This window comes from Vidua chalybeata, chromosome 16 (genome assembly GCF_026979565.1).
Source record: "Vidua chalybeata isolate OUT-0048 chromosome 16, bVidCha1 merged haplotype, whole genome shotgun sequence".
In the NCBI taxonomy this organism is placed as follows: Eukaryota; Metazoa; Chordata; class Aves; order Passeriformes; family Viduidae; genus Vidua; species Vidua chalybeata.
Window position 1 is genome coordinate 11,417,251 of NC_071545.1, and position 14,388 is coordinate 11,431,638.

Consider the following 14,388-nt stretch of genomic DNA (forward strand, 5'->3'; position numbering starts at 1 on the left):
GAAACCCTCGAGGACAGCACATAATTACAGTGTGGGCTTCAAGCAAGACTCCTGGGATGAGAGTCCAGAGAAAGAAGTTTCCCCGAGGCTTCCGTGTGACGGCAGGAGCGCAGCGAGACCTCACCTTCGATGGGGATGACGGACGGCTCCTTGATGGAGGGCGAGATGGCTCTTTTCTCCGCCACGGCCGCCTCTGCCAGGCGTCCCAGGGCGCTGAGGGGCGGCGTGGAGGAGAGCTTGGGGCGCTTGGTCAGCCCGGGCAGCCCCGCCGGGCCCGCCAAGGCGGCGGCCGCGTCCCGCTTGCGCTCCGAGGGCAGCCCGGGCGGCGCCGGCTTCAGCAGCGTGACGGCGGCCTTGCCCTCGCCGCTCTGCCCCTTGGAGCCCAGCGCGATGAAGTCTCCGGGCGGCGGGTGCGCTGCGAGGGGAGACACAGCGACAGTGAGCGACAGCGACAGGGAGCGACAGGGAGCGACAGGGAGAGACAGCGCCCGCAGCCCCCGCCCGCCCGGCCCCGCGGGACTCACCGGAGGGCTTGGGCACGGCGCTGGGCCGCCGCACTGCCGCCGCCTTGGGCCGGTTCATGGCGCCGCCGAGCACCGGCCCAGGGACGGGCCGAGCGACAGCCGGGACGGACAGACAGACACCGGGGAGCGACAGCCGGGACCGACCGACGGCCGCGGCCACGCGGAAGCGGAACCGCCGCCGCAGCGGCACCGCCCGCCCCGAACCGCCCCGCTGGGCAGCGCCGTCTGGCGGGCGGGAGGGGGAACTGCACCGCCCGGGGATCGGGGCGCTCTGGGGGAGCCCGAGGTCAGAGAGGCTGCAAGATGTGGAATATGTAAAAATACGTTTTCTTAAGAAACTGTGTTCTTTGGTGATTGATCCGTCTCTTCTCCCACGCCACTAGCGGCAGGACAAGAGGACATAGTCTCAGGCAGCACCAGGGGGTGTTAAGTCAGACATAAGGAGGAATTTCTTCACGGAAAGGGGGATTACATACTGGAATGGGCTGCCCAGGGTGGTGATGGAGTGACCGTCCATGGAGGTGTTCAGGATATGACTGGACGTAGCACTCAGCGCCATGGTGTATTTGAAAAAGTCATTAGTCCACGGCTGGACTTGATCTCGGAGGTCTTTTCCAGCTTAAATGATTCTGTGATTGGGGGTTCTGGGATCAAAGAAGGGAATCAAGGAGGTGGGATTGGAGGCTGAAGTCAGGGGCTGAAATTGGGGAGCTGAAAGTAGTGGCTGAAAGCGGAGGGGTGGAATGTGGGGCTGGGATTGGGGGTGTTGGATTGGGGCTAAAATTGAGCAGCTGAAATCAGGGTGATAGAGTCAGGAGAATGGAGGTCGAGGACTAAAACAGCAGCAACTGGCTGCCCACCCCCTTTCCCCATGCCACCCCTTCTGTCCCCATATCACACTCCCAGGACAAGTTCTCCACATGCCTTTATTGCAGTGGGGACCCACACCTCCACCTACACCACCCACCCAGGACCATGCAGGGGACACCCAGCAGCCAAGCCCCCATCCCACGCCCCCTGTCCCCAGCCGTGCTGGAGGGGGACGAGCAGCAGCAGGTGACAGTCCCCAGTGCCCCCTCCATGGCAGCATCCTGGCTTCAGGGGCTGGAGCATGGACCCTCTCCTGGCAGGGTGTCCTGGTGAGGTGAGGGTGACCCCACAGCCCCCTGCTCACAGCCACTGCAGGGAGAAGCCCTGGCTGAGGCTCATGCCAAGGTCACTCACGTTGAGAACCTGTGGGGGGAGAAGAGACATTTTGGGGTACAGCCTTGACAGGAGGGAAGTGGAGAATGCTTTCCCCTAAACCCTGGCATGACAGGAGAGCCACAGAGAGTCCTGACCCCTCTCTTTGGTCATACTGTGACCCTGGAGGAGGAGGAGTGGAGTGCTCACTCAGCAAAGGGCACTCTGAAATGGAGCCAAACCTGGTTGTCCAGGTAGGAAAAGGGCTTCTCCTGGCCATTCAGGAGGACCTTGCTGGGCGGTTTCTGCACCCCAAAGATGCTCAGTGTGCCAACGGTGACCTTGGTGGCCTCGGTGCTGGCATGGAGGACGGTGGAGGTGAAGATGTTCTGTAGGATGGGACAGCATGAGCTCAAGGTGACCAGGTACCATGGGACACCCCACTCCTGCCCTCCCCACCACATCCCACCTGTGTGACATTGAACACCACGTAGGAGTAGTTGCCCTTCTCGAAGGTGTCCAGGCTCTCACCATCATCCCAGAAAAGGTCACCCCAGGCAGTGGCATGTGAGGACAAGGCCACAATGAGACGCAGGGGATTCCCTCGGGTCATCTCTGTGGTGGTTCCTGGTTTCTGGGGTTCAAAGACATGGGCTCTGTAGGGCCATGACCACTGGGGATGGGGGCCAGGAGTTGAGGTGCTGGGGGACACACATGCTCAGGACAGCAGCCAGGAAGGCGATGGGTGGGCACTCACCTGGGTGGGCAGGATGGAACCTTCCCGGATGTGCAGGTTGAGGTGCTCCAGAGGGGCGGACATCTTCAACATCTCCCCACTGCTGTTCACCGAGGAGCCCTGGGCAGGCGGCGAGAGACATGGGTGTGAGGGATCAGGGCTCAGGCACAGCTCTGAGAAGCAGCCATCCCCAACCCTCCCTCCATTAGTGCACACTGGGCTCAGCCAGGGCTTCCCAGCCCAGCCCCAAGAGGGTCAAGCGGGGATCACCCGGCCCCCAGCCAAATGCCGTGATGCTCCTCACCGTGTAGAAGTCGTACCACGTGCCCTGGGGGACGTAACCTGTGACTGAGTCCACCCCGGGCTCCAGCACTGGTGTTACCAGCAGGCTCCGGCCCCACAGGAACTGCCTGTCCAGCTCCCACGTGGCCACATCCCAAGGGAACCTGTGGTGGGATGGAGACGCTGCTCGATCTCCCTGATTCGGCCCAATCATCTGCCCAGCTCCCGGTGGGGATGGCCTTACTCAAAGAACAAGGGCCGGGCCACGGTGTCCCCTTGCAGGTGGGCACGGTGGAAAAGGGTGTAGAGGAAGGGCAGGAGGGAATAGCGGGTCAGCAGCACATCCTTCATGGCTGTCCTGGCTGCAGGGCTGAACACTGCTGGGTCCTGGGCCTGGGGGAGACACGGGCAGTCAGCAGCTGTCCCACCCCGACCCCACCTCCTGCATCCCCCATTCCACATCCCACATCCCACATCCCACATCCCACATCCCACATCCCACATCCCACATCCCAGCCCTAGGATGCCTCCCCCTGGGCACACTGACCTTCTCGTTCTGGGTGTTGTGGTTGCGAGCGAAGGGGTAGAAGGCACCGAGCTGCATCCAGCGGGTGCACAGCTCCTCCGAGGTGCTGCCGGAGAAGCCGCAGATGTCTGCCCCGACCAGTGGGATGCCAAAGAGGCTGAAGCTCAGCAGCCCTGAGGGCAGGGACAGTCAACAGGGCACCGTTGACATCTCCAAACAAGCAGAAAGCTCTAGGAGTGCTGGTAGGGGCTGTGTGGCACCCACCTGGAATTGAGTAACACATGTCCTTCCACTGGCTCCGGTTGTCACCCAGCCAGTGCCCTGAGTACCGGCCCTGGCTGGGGAAGGTGGAGCGGGAGATGACGAAGGGGCGCTTGCCCCGGATCTTGATCAAGGCGCTGGAAAACAACAGGAGAGCTGGGGGCAGAAGGTAAGAGCAGCCCGCCAGGAGTTTGCCTTATCCCACAACACTTGAGGGAAAATTCCAGCCCCCTGACGGAGGGGTGGAGAGTCAGTCCGAGCACTGTGGCAAAGGCTTCCAGCAGGACCAGCCTCATTCACCCATTCCTCCCAGAGCAGTGTCAGCTCTCCTCTTCTCCCGGGTTATTCCCATCCCAGAAGCTGTGAGCAGTCAGAGCTTCTCCGCTTCAGATCACACTCAAACCCCCATCCTTTTCCTACTCAGCTCTGAGAAGGATTTTGACCCAACCCGTCCCCAGGCTGCCAGGAAGAGGGATGCTGAGGTACCTTGCTGTGGCTTTGGCTTCCATCAGCCCATAGAGGTTGTGGAGGTTGTAGTGCACCGAGACTTTCTGCTTTGCCGAGGCACACACCGTCTTTGCAGAGAGGGAATCGCCCAGCACGGCTGCCAGGAGGGAGAGCCCAGTTGGACTCAGCTGGGGTGCAGGGGACATGAACTCCCCACACTTGCTGGCTCTGGGTCAGTCCTCCCACAGCCAGCTGTCACTGCCAACCCAGTGCCAAAAGCTCATGCAAATGGCCCCATCCTGCACCCTGACACGGCCCTAACAAGTGTGCATGGCTTAGACCTGGATACTGGCACATCAAGGTAGGGATGGAGGCATTCAGGGTATAAAAGAGACACAATGTCTCTCAGAAGTGGCTTTCTTTCACCACACTCAGTTGGCAGCCATCTCAAAGCACACAGTACCTATAAGCACAGCCTTGTATCTCATCTCCCTCCTTACCTGGAGTGTAGGGTGGGTTGTCGAACTCTCCTGGGGGGCATCCATCTTCAGACCCATCCATGAAGTTGGATGGCTCGTTCATGTCCTAAGCAAAGAAAATTGTGCTGCAATTTCAGGTGTGTGTTTTTGGGATTCGTGGTAGAGCTGGAAAAGCTGCATTTGAGGGACAGTCCTGGCAGGACACACAGCAGGCAGGAGCTGAGCTGCTGGCAGGGAGCAACCCAGGGGCAAGGAGGGACTTACGATCCAGAGGCCATCAAAGGGCACGTGGGCATAGAAGTGCTGCAGGTTCTCCAGCCACCACTGGTGTGTGTCTGGGTTGGAGAAGTCTGCGAAGGCAGTGAAACCAGGCCAGACCTGTGGGGACACCACAAATCCATGGGTTCAGTGAGCAGCTGATTTTGTGGGGAGCCACCATGGGGAACAGGGTACCAGAGCATGCCAGGGATTTCAGCTGGGGGTGAAACAAGCAATGAAACAGAAGATAAACCCAGCCAGTGCTTCGAGTCCTGGGTGCTACACACACTGAGCATCCCTCCTACCCCCATGGTACTGGGAGGACCAGGTGCTGAGGAGACCCCACAGCCCGTGGGCAGTGGCAGCTGATGGAGCAGCTGCTCTGCCCTCACTTGCACAAGACCTCCTCACCAAGAACATGTCAGGGAAAAGCCATAATTTCTCTGTGCTTTGCCTCATTCCAGAAATTTTAGCCAATTCATTTCCCCCCATGTTTTCAGGCTACATCAAAAGCTCCTTCCTTGGAGACAGTGAGAGAGAGCAGGTGGGAGAAAACAGCCAGAGGGGTCAAAGTGGGAGGGAACAGCTGCAGAGCAGATCTCAGGCACACTGTTCATCACAGACAACCTCCCCTCACCCCAGAAACAGGAAGGGAGAGAAATCAGATGACCAGCCTTAGGCAGCACTGCTGACTCTGTTAAGCTCATATGACTTCCACAGGCTCCTCTGCTGAGCAGGGGCTGGTCCCAGGGCTGGTGAAGACACCGGGAGGTGACACATGAGGAGGACAAGGGCTGAGCCAGGCTCTGGCAATTATCCCGGAGAAGTCCCTTGGCCACTTGGCTTTCCCTCTATTGTGGTGAAATCCCAACCCTGGTATTGCACAACCCCACTGGGCTGGGATTTCCCCCTGGAGCTCCTCACCTGCCCAATGAGTGGCTGCCCTTGGGTGGTGTTGAGGAACAAGCCCCGTCTCAAGCCCTCATCAAAAGGCCAGTAGGAGCCGTGAGGGCTGGTGCTGCTGATGCCAGGATCCTGGGGATGGAGCAGAGGGTTAGTGCCACTCCAGGCAGACCATGGCTCCTTCCCCTGGGCAGACCGGTGTGATTCACAGAAGAGAACCCAGACAGGGTCAGCCAGAGCCCACATGTGGCGGCTTTTTCCCCTCAAGGGGAAGAGAAACTTGCTTCAACGTTTCCAGGCATGTTTTCTAAAATGCCACTTCTGCAAGTCCCCAGGACCCGTTACGGTGTTTTGGGGAAGGGGGGACAAATACAAGAAATCTTGCTCTCATGCAAGAAATGTCAGGTCATGGACAGGGCTACTACAGAGAGTTCAATGAGGAGGAAATCCAACTTCCCCCTGCAAGGATCTGCTGGTCCCCTCTGCCTCCAGCAAGCAGAACTCATGCCCCAACTCCTTGCAGAGGGAAGAAGGAACATCACAGCCAGGTCACAAGATCTCAGCACTTGTGGGGATGTGAAGGCACCTAAGCTGAGCACCCACAAGTTAAACTGCCTGACCCACAGTTCCTCCATTCCTTCTCTCACAGGGGTCAGGGCCATCCTTGTACCCACAGAAAGACAGAAGCACAGCACAAGAACCTGGCTGTGTCTCCAAGGTCCCTGTATTAGGGGGATTTCCAGTCACTGTTTACAGCTAACTGACCAGCACTGGGAACTGGCCTCCTACAAAAATCCCCAGAGCCAGGAATGACCAGCTGGGAACAGGAGCATCCATTATGTCCATGTGTGACATCCCTGCAGCAAAGACAGCAGAGTGGGAGAGGAGGGGGAATACCAAGATCATAACGTAGTGCTGCCCGTGTTTGTGGAGGTCTTCCACCAGGGAGGGGAGGGAGGCAAACTTCTGGGAATCCAAAGTGAAGTCCCGGTACCCATCCATGTAATCGATGTCATTCCACTGCCCATCCTGTGGGAAAGACACTCAGGAATGGGTGATGGAGACTGAACCCCCTGCCCCACAGGCCTGGGGGTTACCTGGGGGATCTGGTAGTTCCTCATGGCTCTCACAGTCTGCCACGTCTCATTGCTGGATCCGTAGCCCCAGCGGCAGAGGTGGAAGCCAAGAGCCCAGATGGGTGGCATGGCTGGGAAACCTGCAGTGGGACAGTGGGAGCGTGGATGGGGTTACCCAAGATGACAGCAGCATCTCAAAAGGATGGAAAGGAGAGAAGGAGGATAAAAGGTGATCACCAACCACAGTGTGCTAGAAGGGCTGGGGATGGAACAGCTGGGAGATGCTAATCCCTGCCCAGCTCTCAGGGATGGGGATGGTGGTGAAGCTGGAGTGAGACAAGGATGTGGGCATGAAGGAGGTGCGGGTAGAGAGCTGTGCTGGGGTGTGGGCACTTACCTATCACCTGCTGGTACTGCTGGATGACCATGTTGGGATCGGGCCCCAGGAAGATGTAAAAATCCAGTACACCTCCAATGGTCCTCCAGGTCAGGCCTGGAGCAGGCTGCAGAGCCACCTCTTTGAGTGGGAAGGTAGAAAGGGAAAGAGAAGAGAAAAAGGTAGTGACAACTGGGGAGCAACCCCCAGACCTTAGCTCCTATGATGGAGCCCAGGCAGCACCACAGGCAATGCTCAGGGGAAGAGAGAAATCCCTGTCTTGCACTCAGCAGATGTTTAAATCCTCACAGCCCAGAGATATCATGGGTTCATGCTATCTTGAAAATTTGCTGTTTAAGCTCAAATCTGTGCCAGCTTCCACTGCTGGACCAAGACTAAGCACTTCAGTGCAGTGCTTTCCTTCATGCCCGCCCCCGAAATCCCTTCCTAAGTGAATAGAGAGCCTCTTGTATAAGCAAGCACGTGGCAGCCAGGCCTTTCCTGGGAAGGGCTCTTCACATGGAGCAGCCTTTTCACCTCAGCTCAGGTGGCTGCATCTCGCAGGAGCTCCTCCTCAGCAGCATCAGGGCAACAGAGCTGAGCACAGCTGGAGCCCTGGTGCGAGCAGCATCATCCCAGCTGGCTGCAAGAGGCAGCTGCTGGGAGGGACGGGTGGTCCTGGTGCCGGCCCTGGCACGGCAGGAGCCCGCAGGAGCTGCTGTGTTATCAGCTGGCACACACGGGCAGATCCCACGGCCGCAGCTGGCGCAGCACAGCTGGGAGGAGCGCGGGTGACAGATGGCACCCCCGGCTGCGCCCCAGCCGTGCCCCGCTGCCGGTGCAGGGGGAATGGGCACGGAACTGCATGCAAGGGACTCGCTTTCCTGATGGCAACTCGGCAGCTGGGTGTGTGGTTAAACTGCTCGGCAGTTGCTAAAGAGCCTCGCCGTAGCCAGGAAACAGATGGCTGCGCTCAATAACGGAGCCATCAAACCACATCTTTCCTTTTTATGGCTCCCTCCCGCCCCAAGGTCCCAAACTGGCCACTCCAGCAGCTCCCATCTGTCCCAGTCTGCCAGGTCCTCCACCATGGACAAGCTGGCCTGGGGTGCCCTGGACACCTACCCATGGCATTGCTGTTGAGTAGGAAAACACCATGAGCATTTCCACCCTCCTCCATCAGCAGGTAGAAGGGGTGGGCGCCGTACAGGTTGAATGATTCCTGCAAGGAGAGGTGCCTGGTAAGACAGCAAAGAGGGCAAAGCAGGAGAGCCCCATGTCACTGAAGGTGAATAAATGACCCTGAGCTGTATATGCTGCCACCACCTAACCAGGCATCTGTCACTCCTCTGGAGTGTAAGACAAGGAATGAGGATAGGTTTCCAGTTTAAGGCCATGGGAGGCTGCTTCTTCCTCCAGCTCAGGAGCTGCTCCTGAGCTGGGCTGGGTGAGGGGGAAACCTCCTGCCTCACCACAACACATTGCACGAGGAGCAGGGTGGAGCAGAAACACCCAGTGCCCTTGGAGTGCCAAGAGCATTTTGCAACTGCTCTGAAATCCTCCCTGGCACATACCTGCTCATCAGCCTCAACCATCCCCAGCCTCTCCCAGTGCTGCTGCCCACCCCTGCCATGCTTTCCCAGGGTTTGTCCAAGGCACAGGAGAGCGGCACTCCCGCCCTCACCCCCTGCACCCCTACGGGGAGAGGGCAGACGTACCGTGGGAGAGACGTCGCGGGCCCACAGTGTGAGGGTGTTCCAGTCCAGGCTGTGCAGGAGGCTGCCACGGTGCTCCCCCAGCCCATAGAGGAACTTGGATGGGAGTGATGTGGATATCTGGAGAAACTGGTCAGCAAAGATCAAGGGGGCCACGGTTGTGTTTAGCCTGACAGGGTGACACCAAGAAAGAGAGGGTCAGGAGAGGGTTCTGGGACTCATTAGGATCCATTTGCCCATCGATAACTGATCTCTTCCCTCTCAAAGCATCTCAAGGGGAAGTCTAGCAGCACATCCCACCCTGCATCCAGCCCCAGCACCCTGGCCCAGGAGCAAATTCAGGTCTGGCTGGACACAGGGCAGCCTGACCCAGCACAGCACAGCCTTCCCTTTGACACCACAAGTTTCCACCCAGGTTATTATTAACCACTGAGGTGATATGGTCATGGGGTTTCTCAGCCTGCTATCACTGATAAGCAGCTCCCAAGTACAGAATGGACCACAGTCACCAGCAAATGGGAAAGATCCCAAAACACCCTGATCCCAAAACACCCTGACCAGACATTGTCCAGCTGTTGGTGCTCACCACCAACTTAGTGTGGGCAAAGCTGTGGAGGTGACAGAAGATGTACAGCAAAGTCACCCACAGTCCTTTGCCACAAAAAGCCTGGAGCTGTGAGTGTCCCTATAGCTTGGACAGCCAGGGAAACCCAAAAGCAGGGAGAGGGCAAAGCCACAACTGTTCTTTGGCATTTTTCCTGAGCCACCAGATCATTTATTGGTGATGTGCTGGGATCTACACAATGTTTGGCTTCGGTAGGACCCTGAGAGGAATCAGAGCACTGGGAAATTTTTGGAGAGATGCTGATCCCACATAGGTCTGCCACGGCCAGAGCAAGCACGTGGCCAGCTCCTGGGGCCAGGAAGCCACCAGCTGCCACATCCCCATGTCAGCATTGCTCAAAAAATGCAAGACAAAGAGCAATAATTGGCGGGAGACCTCGCAGCATGGGTTTTCCTATTGAAAAACCTCTGGGAAGCATGCTGGATTCTGACTAGGGTGGGAAAAGCTTCTCTCCACCTGACACACTGTGAGCATGAGGTGGGTTCTTACAGCACTGTCCCTGTTGCCTTGCGCTGCAGCAGCACCCCAAAGGGGTCCCAGGAGAAGTTCAGACTGTAGATGGGGTTTTCTGCTCTCTTCATCACCTGGGGAACATCAAGGGGAACCTCATAGCGTGGGTTGGCTGCATCTGTTATCTGCAAAAGGGAGAAAAAGGGCTTTAAAGAACAGCAAAGCAAGAGGGCAAAGGGCTGGAGATGCTCACTGGCCCTGCATAGCCATGCCTGGAGCACAGCAGATTCCAGACTTGATCCAAGCAAGGGATGGTCACCTACAGGATGGCAGGTGCAAGGGTCAGGAGCACAGCAACAGGTTCTTGAGGGCAGCCAGCAGGAAGCTCACCTTGATGTGCAGCCTTGTGTCCGTCTCAAACTCCACATCCAGCCTCAGCTTCTCAACATCCCGGGGGTAATAGGCCTTCTCCCTTCGCACCAGCAGCCCCATCATGCCCAGCGCTGTCTGGTTGAGGCTCTCCAGGGTGTAGCTGGGGAAGTCAGGGGGATAGAAGCACCAAGGCACCCCCTGCTTGCCCTCTGCCAGTGGGGGACTCTGGATGAAGCAGCACCCTCGGCTTTCACAGAGCTCCTGGGTCACCACCACGCGCCGCTCCGGGTAGCAGTCAAAGCGATGGCTCTCAGGTACCAGGAGACATTTGGGGGGTGGCGTGGGTCCGAGCCAGCCCCCCGATACTTGCCGCAGCACCCAGACAGTGATGGTGCTCAGCAGAACAGCGGCCACCAGCAGCCCGCTGCCCACCCACCACGGGGCCAGCTTCCCATGGCTGGAGGGCATCGGGGCAGCCCCCTCCTCTTCCACCCGGCATGCTGCTGGCTGTGTTGTCGTCAGCTTCTGGTACGACTTCATTGTCCTGGTGCTGGATGGAGGGGGAGATGGTGGCAGGTGTGAAGGAGACAGAAGGGGAGAGCTTGCCCAGGCTGCAAGGACAGCTTCCCCCTCTCCTGATGCCTGTGGTTTGGGCAGAGCCTGCCTGCCTCAGCACCCTGCAGCATTGCATCTGCACCTTCAGCCAAGATGCACCTGGCAAACTCAGCTTTGCCAAGGTCAGGTGGTCCTGACCCTGCTAAGTGTGGGGAGACACTGACACCCAACTGCCCACCAATCCCAAGGGACAAAGCACCGTTTGATTTTGGGATGTGGCAGAGTGGCCCCTCAAGGAGTTTTTCCCAGGTCTGAATTAATGGGCTGCAGTGTTTCTAGAAGGTGCAAGCAAAACCGATCTTGCTCTTCCTGTGGGAGCAGAGCTGTGATGCTGAGAGCTGCAGCTCCGAGGTGTGGAGCATTCTCTGCTCTGAGCATCCTCTTCGAGCATCCTCTGTCATCATCGTCCAAAGCCCTGACTCAGAGGTTTTAGACCCGAGGAAGGCTGAGCAAGGGATGGCTGGGAATTTGCCATTAGTCCTTGCTTTCCACCGATAAATGCTGATTCTCACAACCTCTCAAGCAAACAACTCCCAGACTCGAAGCAAAGGAGATCCCCGTGCTCCTGTTGAGTTTGCAGGGAGCAATCTCAGCATCTTAAAAAAGAGCAACAACTTTCTTGTCTCCATCTCCTCACTCTCACTCAGACCCTGCTCCCCTCACCCTCCTCCCCGCAAAGGCTCAGAAAACGGCTCCGTCCCGCACAAACAGGTTTAGTCCCCAGCCCTCTCCCAGCTCGGGCCACCACGACGGCTCAAACCCGCCGGGGCCCGGCCGCGAACCTCCCCGAGCGGCAGCGCCTCCGCCTTATGCAACCGCCCGGCGCTTCCCCACGCGCGGGGGGCCGCGGGGACCTCTGCACGCCACGGCTCACGCAGCCAGGGTCAGTGCCCGGCCGGCCCGCAGCGGCGGCACTGCGGGCGGGGCGGGGGGGACACACAGCCGCGGCGTCCCCGGGCGGGCACGGGCAGAGGCGCGCCCCGGGAGCCCCTGCCCGCCCGCGGGCCCCGCTCCGGCCGTGCCGGCGCTTACATACACGTGTCTCCTCTTGACATTGTGGCCGCGGGCAGCGGGCAGCGGGCAGCGGGCGGGCAGCGCTCCCGGCGCTGCGGCTCCGCCGGCCCCGCCGTAAACACCCGACGAGCCGCTCGGCCGCCTCCTACCGCGCCTCTCTAGTAGCAGCGCATCCCCACACGCCCCTCCTCCGCTCGCTCCTCCGCGCTGGGCGCTTTTTCAGTTTTATTTTTAATATTTGTGTCTACGCTCGGTGCTGTTCAAGAGTGGAGAGTATGGGAGAGCAGCGGGTTTTTTAGGTTTTTCCACAGTTGATGCACGCAGGGTGTCAAGACCCAAAGAACTAACACCTCTGTGCACCCTTATAGGGTAAGAGCAATTTATCCCTGCTCAGTGGCTTCAGGGAATCGTGATGCTGGGTGTGTTCTGGGCCAGACTCACAAAACCCCACACAGCCCAGAACACCGTCCTTTCTCCAGCCAAGTTTTCACCAGAGGTCCTGTCTCCCATGCACTCCTCTTCATTTGCTTAACAAGTGTGTGTGCTGCACAGGCTTTCCCACATTTTAAGGGACTGGAGAGATGTTCCTTGTTTATTTTTGAAGGCCACTGCAGTCTAAAGTTCAGCAGTGAATGAAAACAGACCTTTGGAGCACAGCTACTTTCCCCAGGGAATGAAAACGAAAAGTAACCTGTTGTGAACAGCGCAATTCATCCAGAAACAGAAATTCAGGTGACACAGCTGCTCCTCTCCTGCCCTATGTGATCTGTCAAACCCCATGTTGTTGCAAAAAGAGGGGGAAATATCTCAGTTCTGGTGAGGCCCATGTGTGGGGCTGTCACCACAGAGTGTGAAACCCCCATGCAGGATGCAGCCAGCCCATCCCTCCTGCCCTTGAGGACCAGCATCTCGTGGATGTCTCAGGGATAAACTCTGGATGATTTAGGATGGCTCTGACCACTCTTGGTTATCACCACTCAGAGAGAGCACAAGGAGCAGGTGGCTGTGTTGGGGACATCAGTGGCCCCAAAGGCTCCCACACCCAACATCCCTCTCCTTGCTTGTCTTGGCTCTCTGAGACACTAAAACCTTCCTGGATGGAAAGGAGATCTGGAGACAAACCTCAGAGGCATCAGTGGAGACCACAATGACGGCTGAAATCTGTCCTCTAGCCCTTAGCTAGAGCCCTTAGCTGTCCTTAGCCCTTAGCTCACCCTGTCCCAGCACCCAGTGCAGGATTTCAACCAGTGTCTGCAAACCTGGGAGAGGTGAAGGCCAGAGCTGTTGCAGCTACACTGGACAGCAGCTTCATGCCACCCACCACCTGGGAGCTTTAGCCAACCTCATTAGCTCAGTTCCAATGATAAATAGGGATTTCTTAACATCAGGGAGGTGCATTCACCTAAACCTTGCTCTGGCTGCCCAGATCCACAGGGCTGTGCCAGATATGAGGCTCCCTGTGTTTTTTGCAGCTCTTGTTGTTCAAAGGGAGCAGGGAAAGACGGGCTCTTACTCACAGCCTCAGTTATGGCCCTTAGAGCTGCTCCAATATTTGGCCCCAAGGCTGGAAAGCACAAACTGCATGAGGCTAACACAGACTTTCCAACATTGTTATGGACACAAAGAAATCAAAACAAGCCCAGCTGAGATGGAGGCAGTATGGTTTAGTCAAACTGCCTGTGTTATTACATTTTTTTATGCATTATCATCATCATTGGATGCTCCCAGGGTCTGAAATGCTGTTCACACCATTGGGGTCAGGGTACTGTGTTTAGCAGCTTGCACAACTGCATAAGGAAAGTGCAAAGATTGGGTTGAGGATCCAGCCCTGGGCAGGATTTGGCCCTGCTGCAATGCTCAGGGAGCTGCAGGACAGGCAGTGCTGGCAAAGGCTGGTCCAGAGCTAGTGGAGGACAAGGCTAGTCAGTGGCCACCTCAAGGAGCCCAGGGAACAAGCAAGTCCTCCCAAGAGTATTGGGATGCCCAGGACACGTTTCCCCACCATCATTTGGCCTCCAACAAGGCCAAGTGCTGGTGCTGCACCTGGGTCACGGTAACTCCTGGTATCAATCCAGACTGGGGGATGAAGGGATCAAGAGCAGCACTTCCAAGGATTTGGGGGTGCTGGTGGATGAGAGGCTGGATATGAGCCAAAAAGCACTTGCAGCCTAGAAAACCAACCGTGTCCTGGGCTGCACCAAAAACAGAGAGGCCAGCAGGTCAAGGGAAGTGATTCTACCCTTCTGCTCTGCTCTCCACCTGCAGTGCTGTGTCCAGCTCTGGGGTCCTCAGCACAGGAAGGGCATGGAGCTGTTGGAGTGAGTCCAGAGGAGGCCACCAAATTGATTAGAGGGATGGACCACTTCTCGTATGAGGAAAGGAGAGAATTGGGATTGCTCAGCCTGGACAAGAGAAGGAGATCTTCAGGGAGATCTTACTGCCATCTTTCCCTGTCTGAAGGGAGCCTGCAAGAAAGCTAAAGAGGGACTTTTGACTGGGGCATGTGTGTGGTGGCAGGACAAGGGGTAATGGCTTTAAACTGACAAA

General features: G+C 57.6%; 2 protein-coding genes across 3 annotated transcripts in view; both read right to left on the reverse strand.

Moving 5' to 3' along the window:
- Positions 1–651, reverse strand: part of INTS1 (integrator complex subunit 1) — a 28,176-nt gene extending 27,525 nt beyond the window's left edge. For both annotated transcript variants that reach the window (XM_053957518.1, XM_053957516.1), the window contains exons 1-2: positions 525–651; positions 125–415 (exon numbers count right to left, since the gene is read on the reverse strand). In XM_053957518.1, coding sequence (XP_053813493.1) covers positions 125–415; positions 525–582 — 349 coding nt within the window. In that variant the 5' untranslated portion in view covers positions 583–651. The remainder of the gene's footprint in view (positions 1–124; positions 416–524) is intronic.
- A 793-nt stretch (positions 652–1,444) lies between these two features.
- LOC128796402 (lysosomal alpha-glucosidase-like) lies at positions 1,445–11,943 on the reverse strand. Its single transcript, XM_053957990.1, has 20 exons — positions 11,864–11,943; positions 10,231–10,762; positions 9,880–10,025; positions 8,769–8,934; positions 8,176–8,272; positions 7,072–7,191; positions 6,696–6,814; positions 6,496–6,627; positions 5,620–5,730; positions 4,702–4,815; positions 4,459–4,543; positions 3,998–4,115; positions 3,515–3,648; positions 3,272–3,423; positions 2,969–3,117; positions 2,747–2,888; positions 2,464–2,562; positions 2,176–2,340; positions 1,949–2,095; positions 1,445–1,757 (listed from the first exon to the last, which is right to left on the reverse strand). The coding sequence occupies exons 2-20, from the start codon at positions 10,750–10,752 to the stop codon at positions 1,695–1,697; spliced, it is 2,781 nt and encodes a 926-aa protein (XP_053813965.1). The 5' UTR covers positions 10,753–10,762; positions 11,864–11,943; the 3' UTR covers positions 1,445–1,694.
- Positions 11,944–14,388: the final 2,445 nt, after the last annotated feature.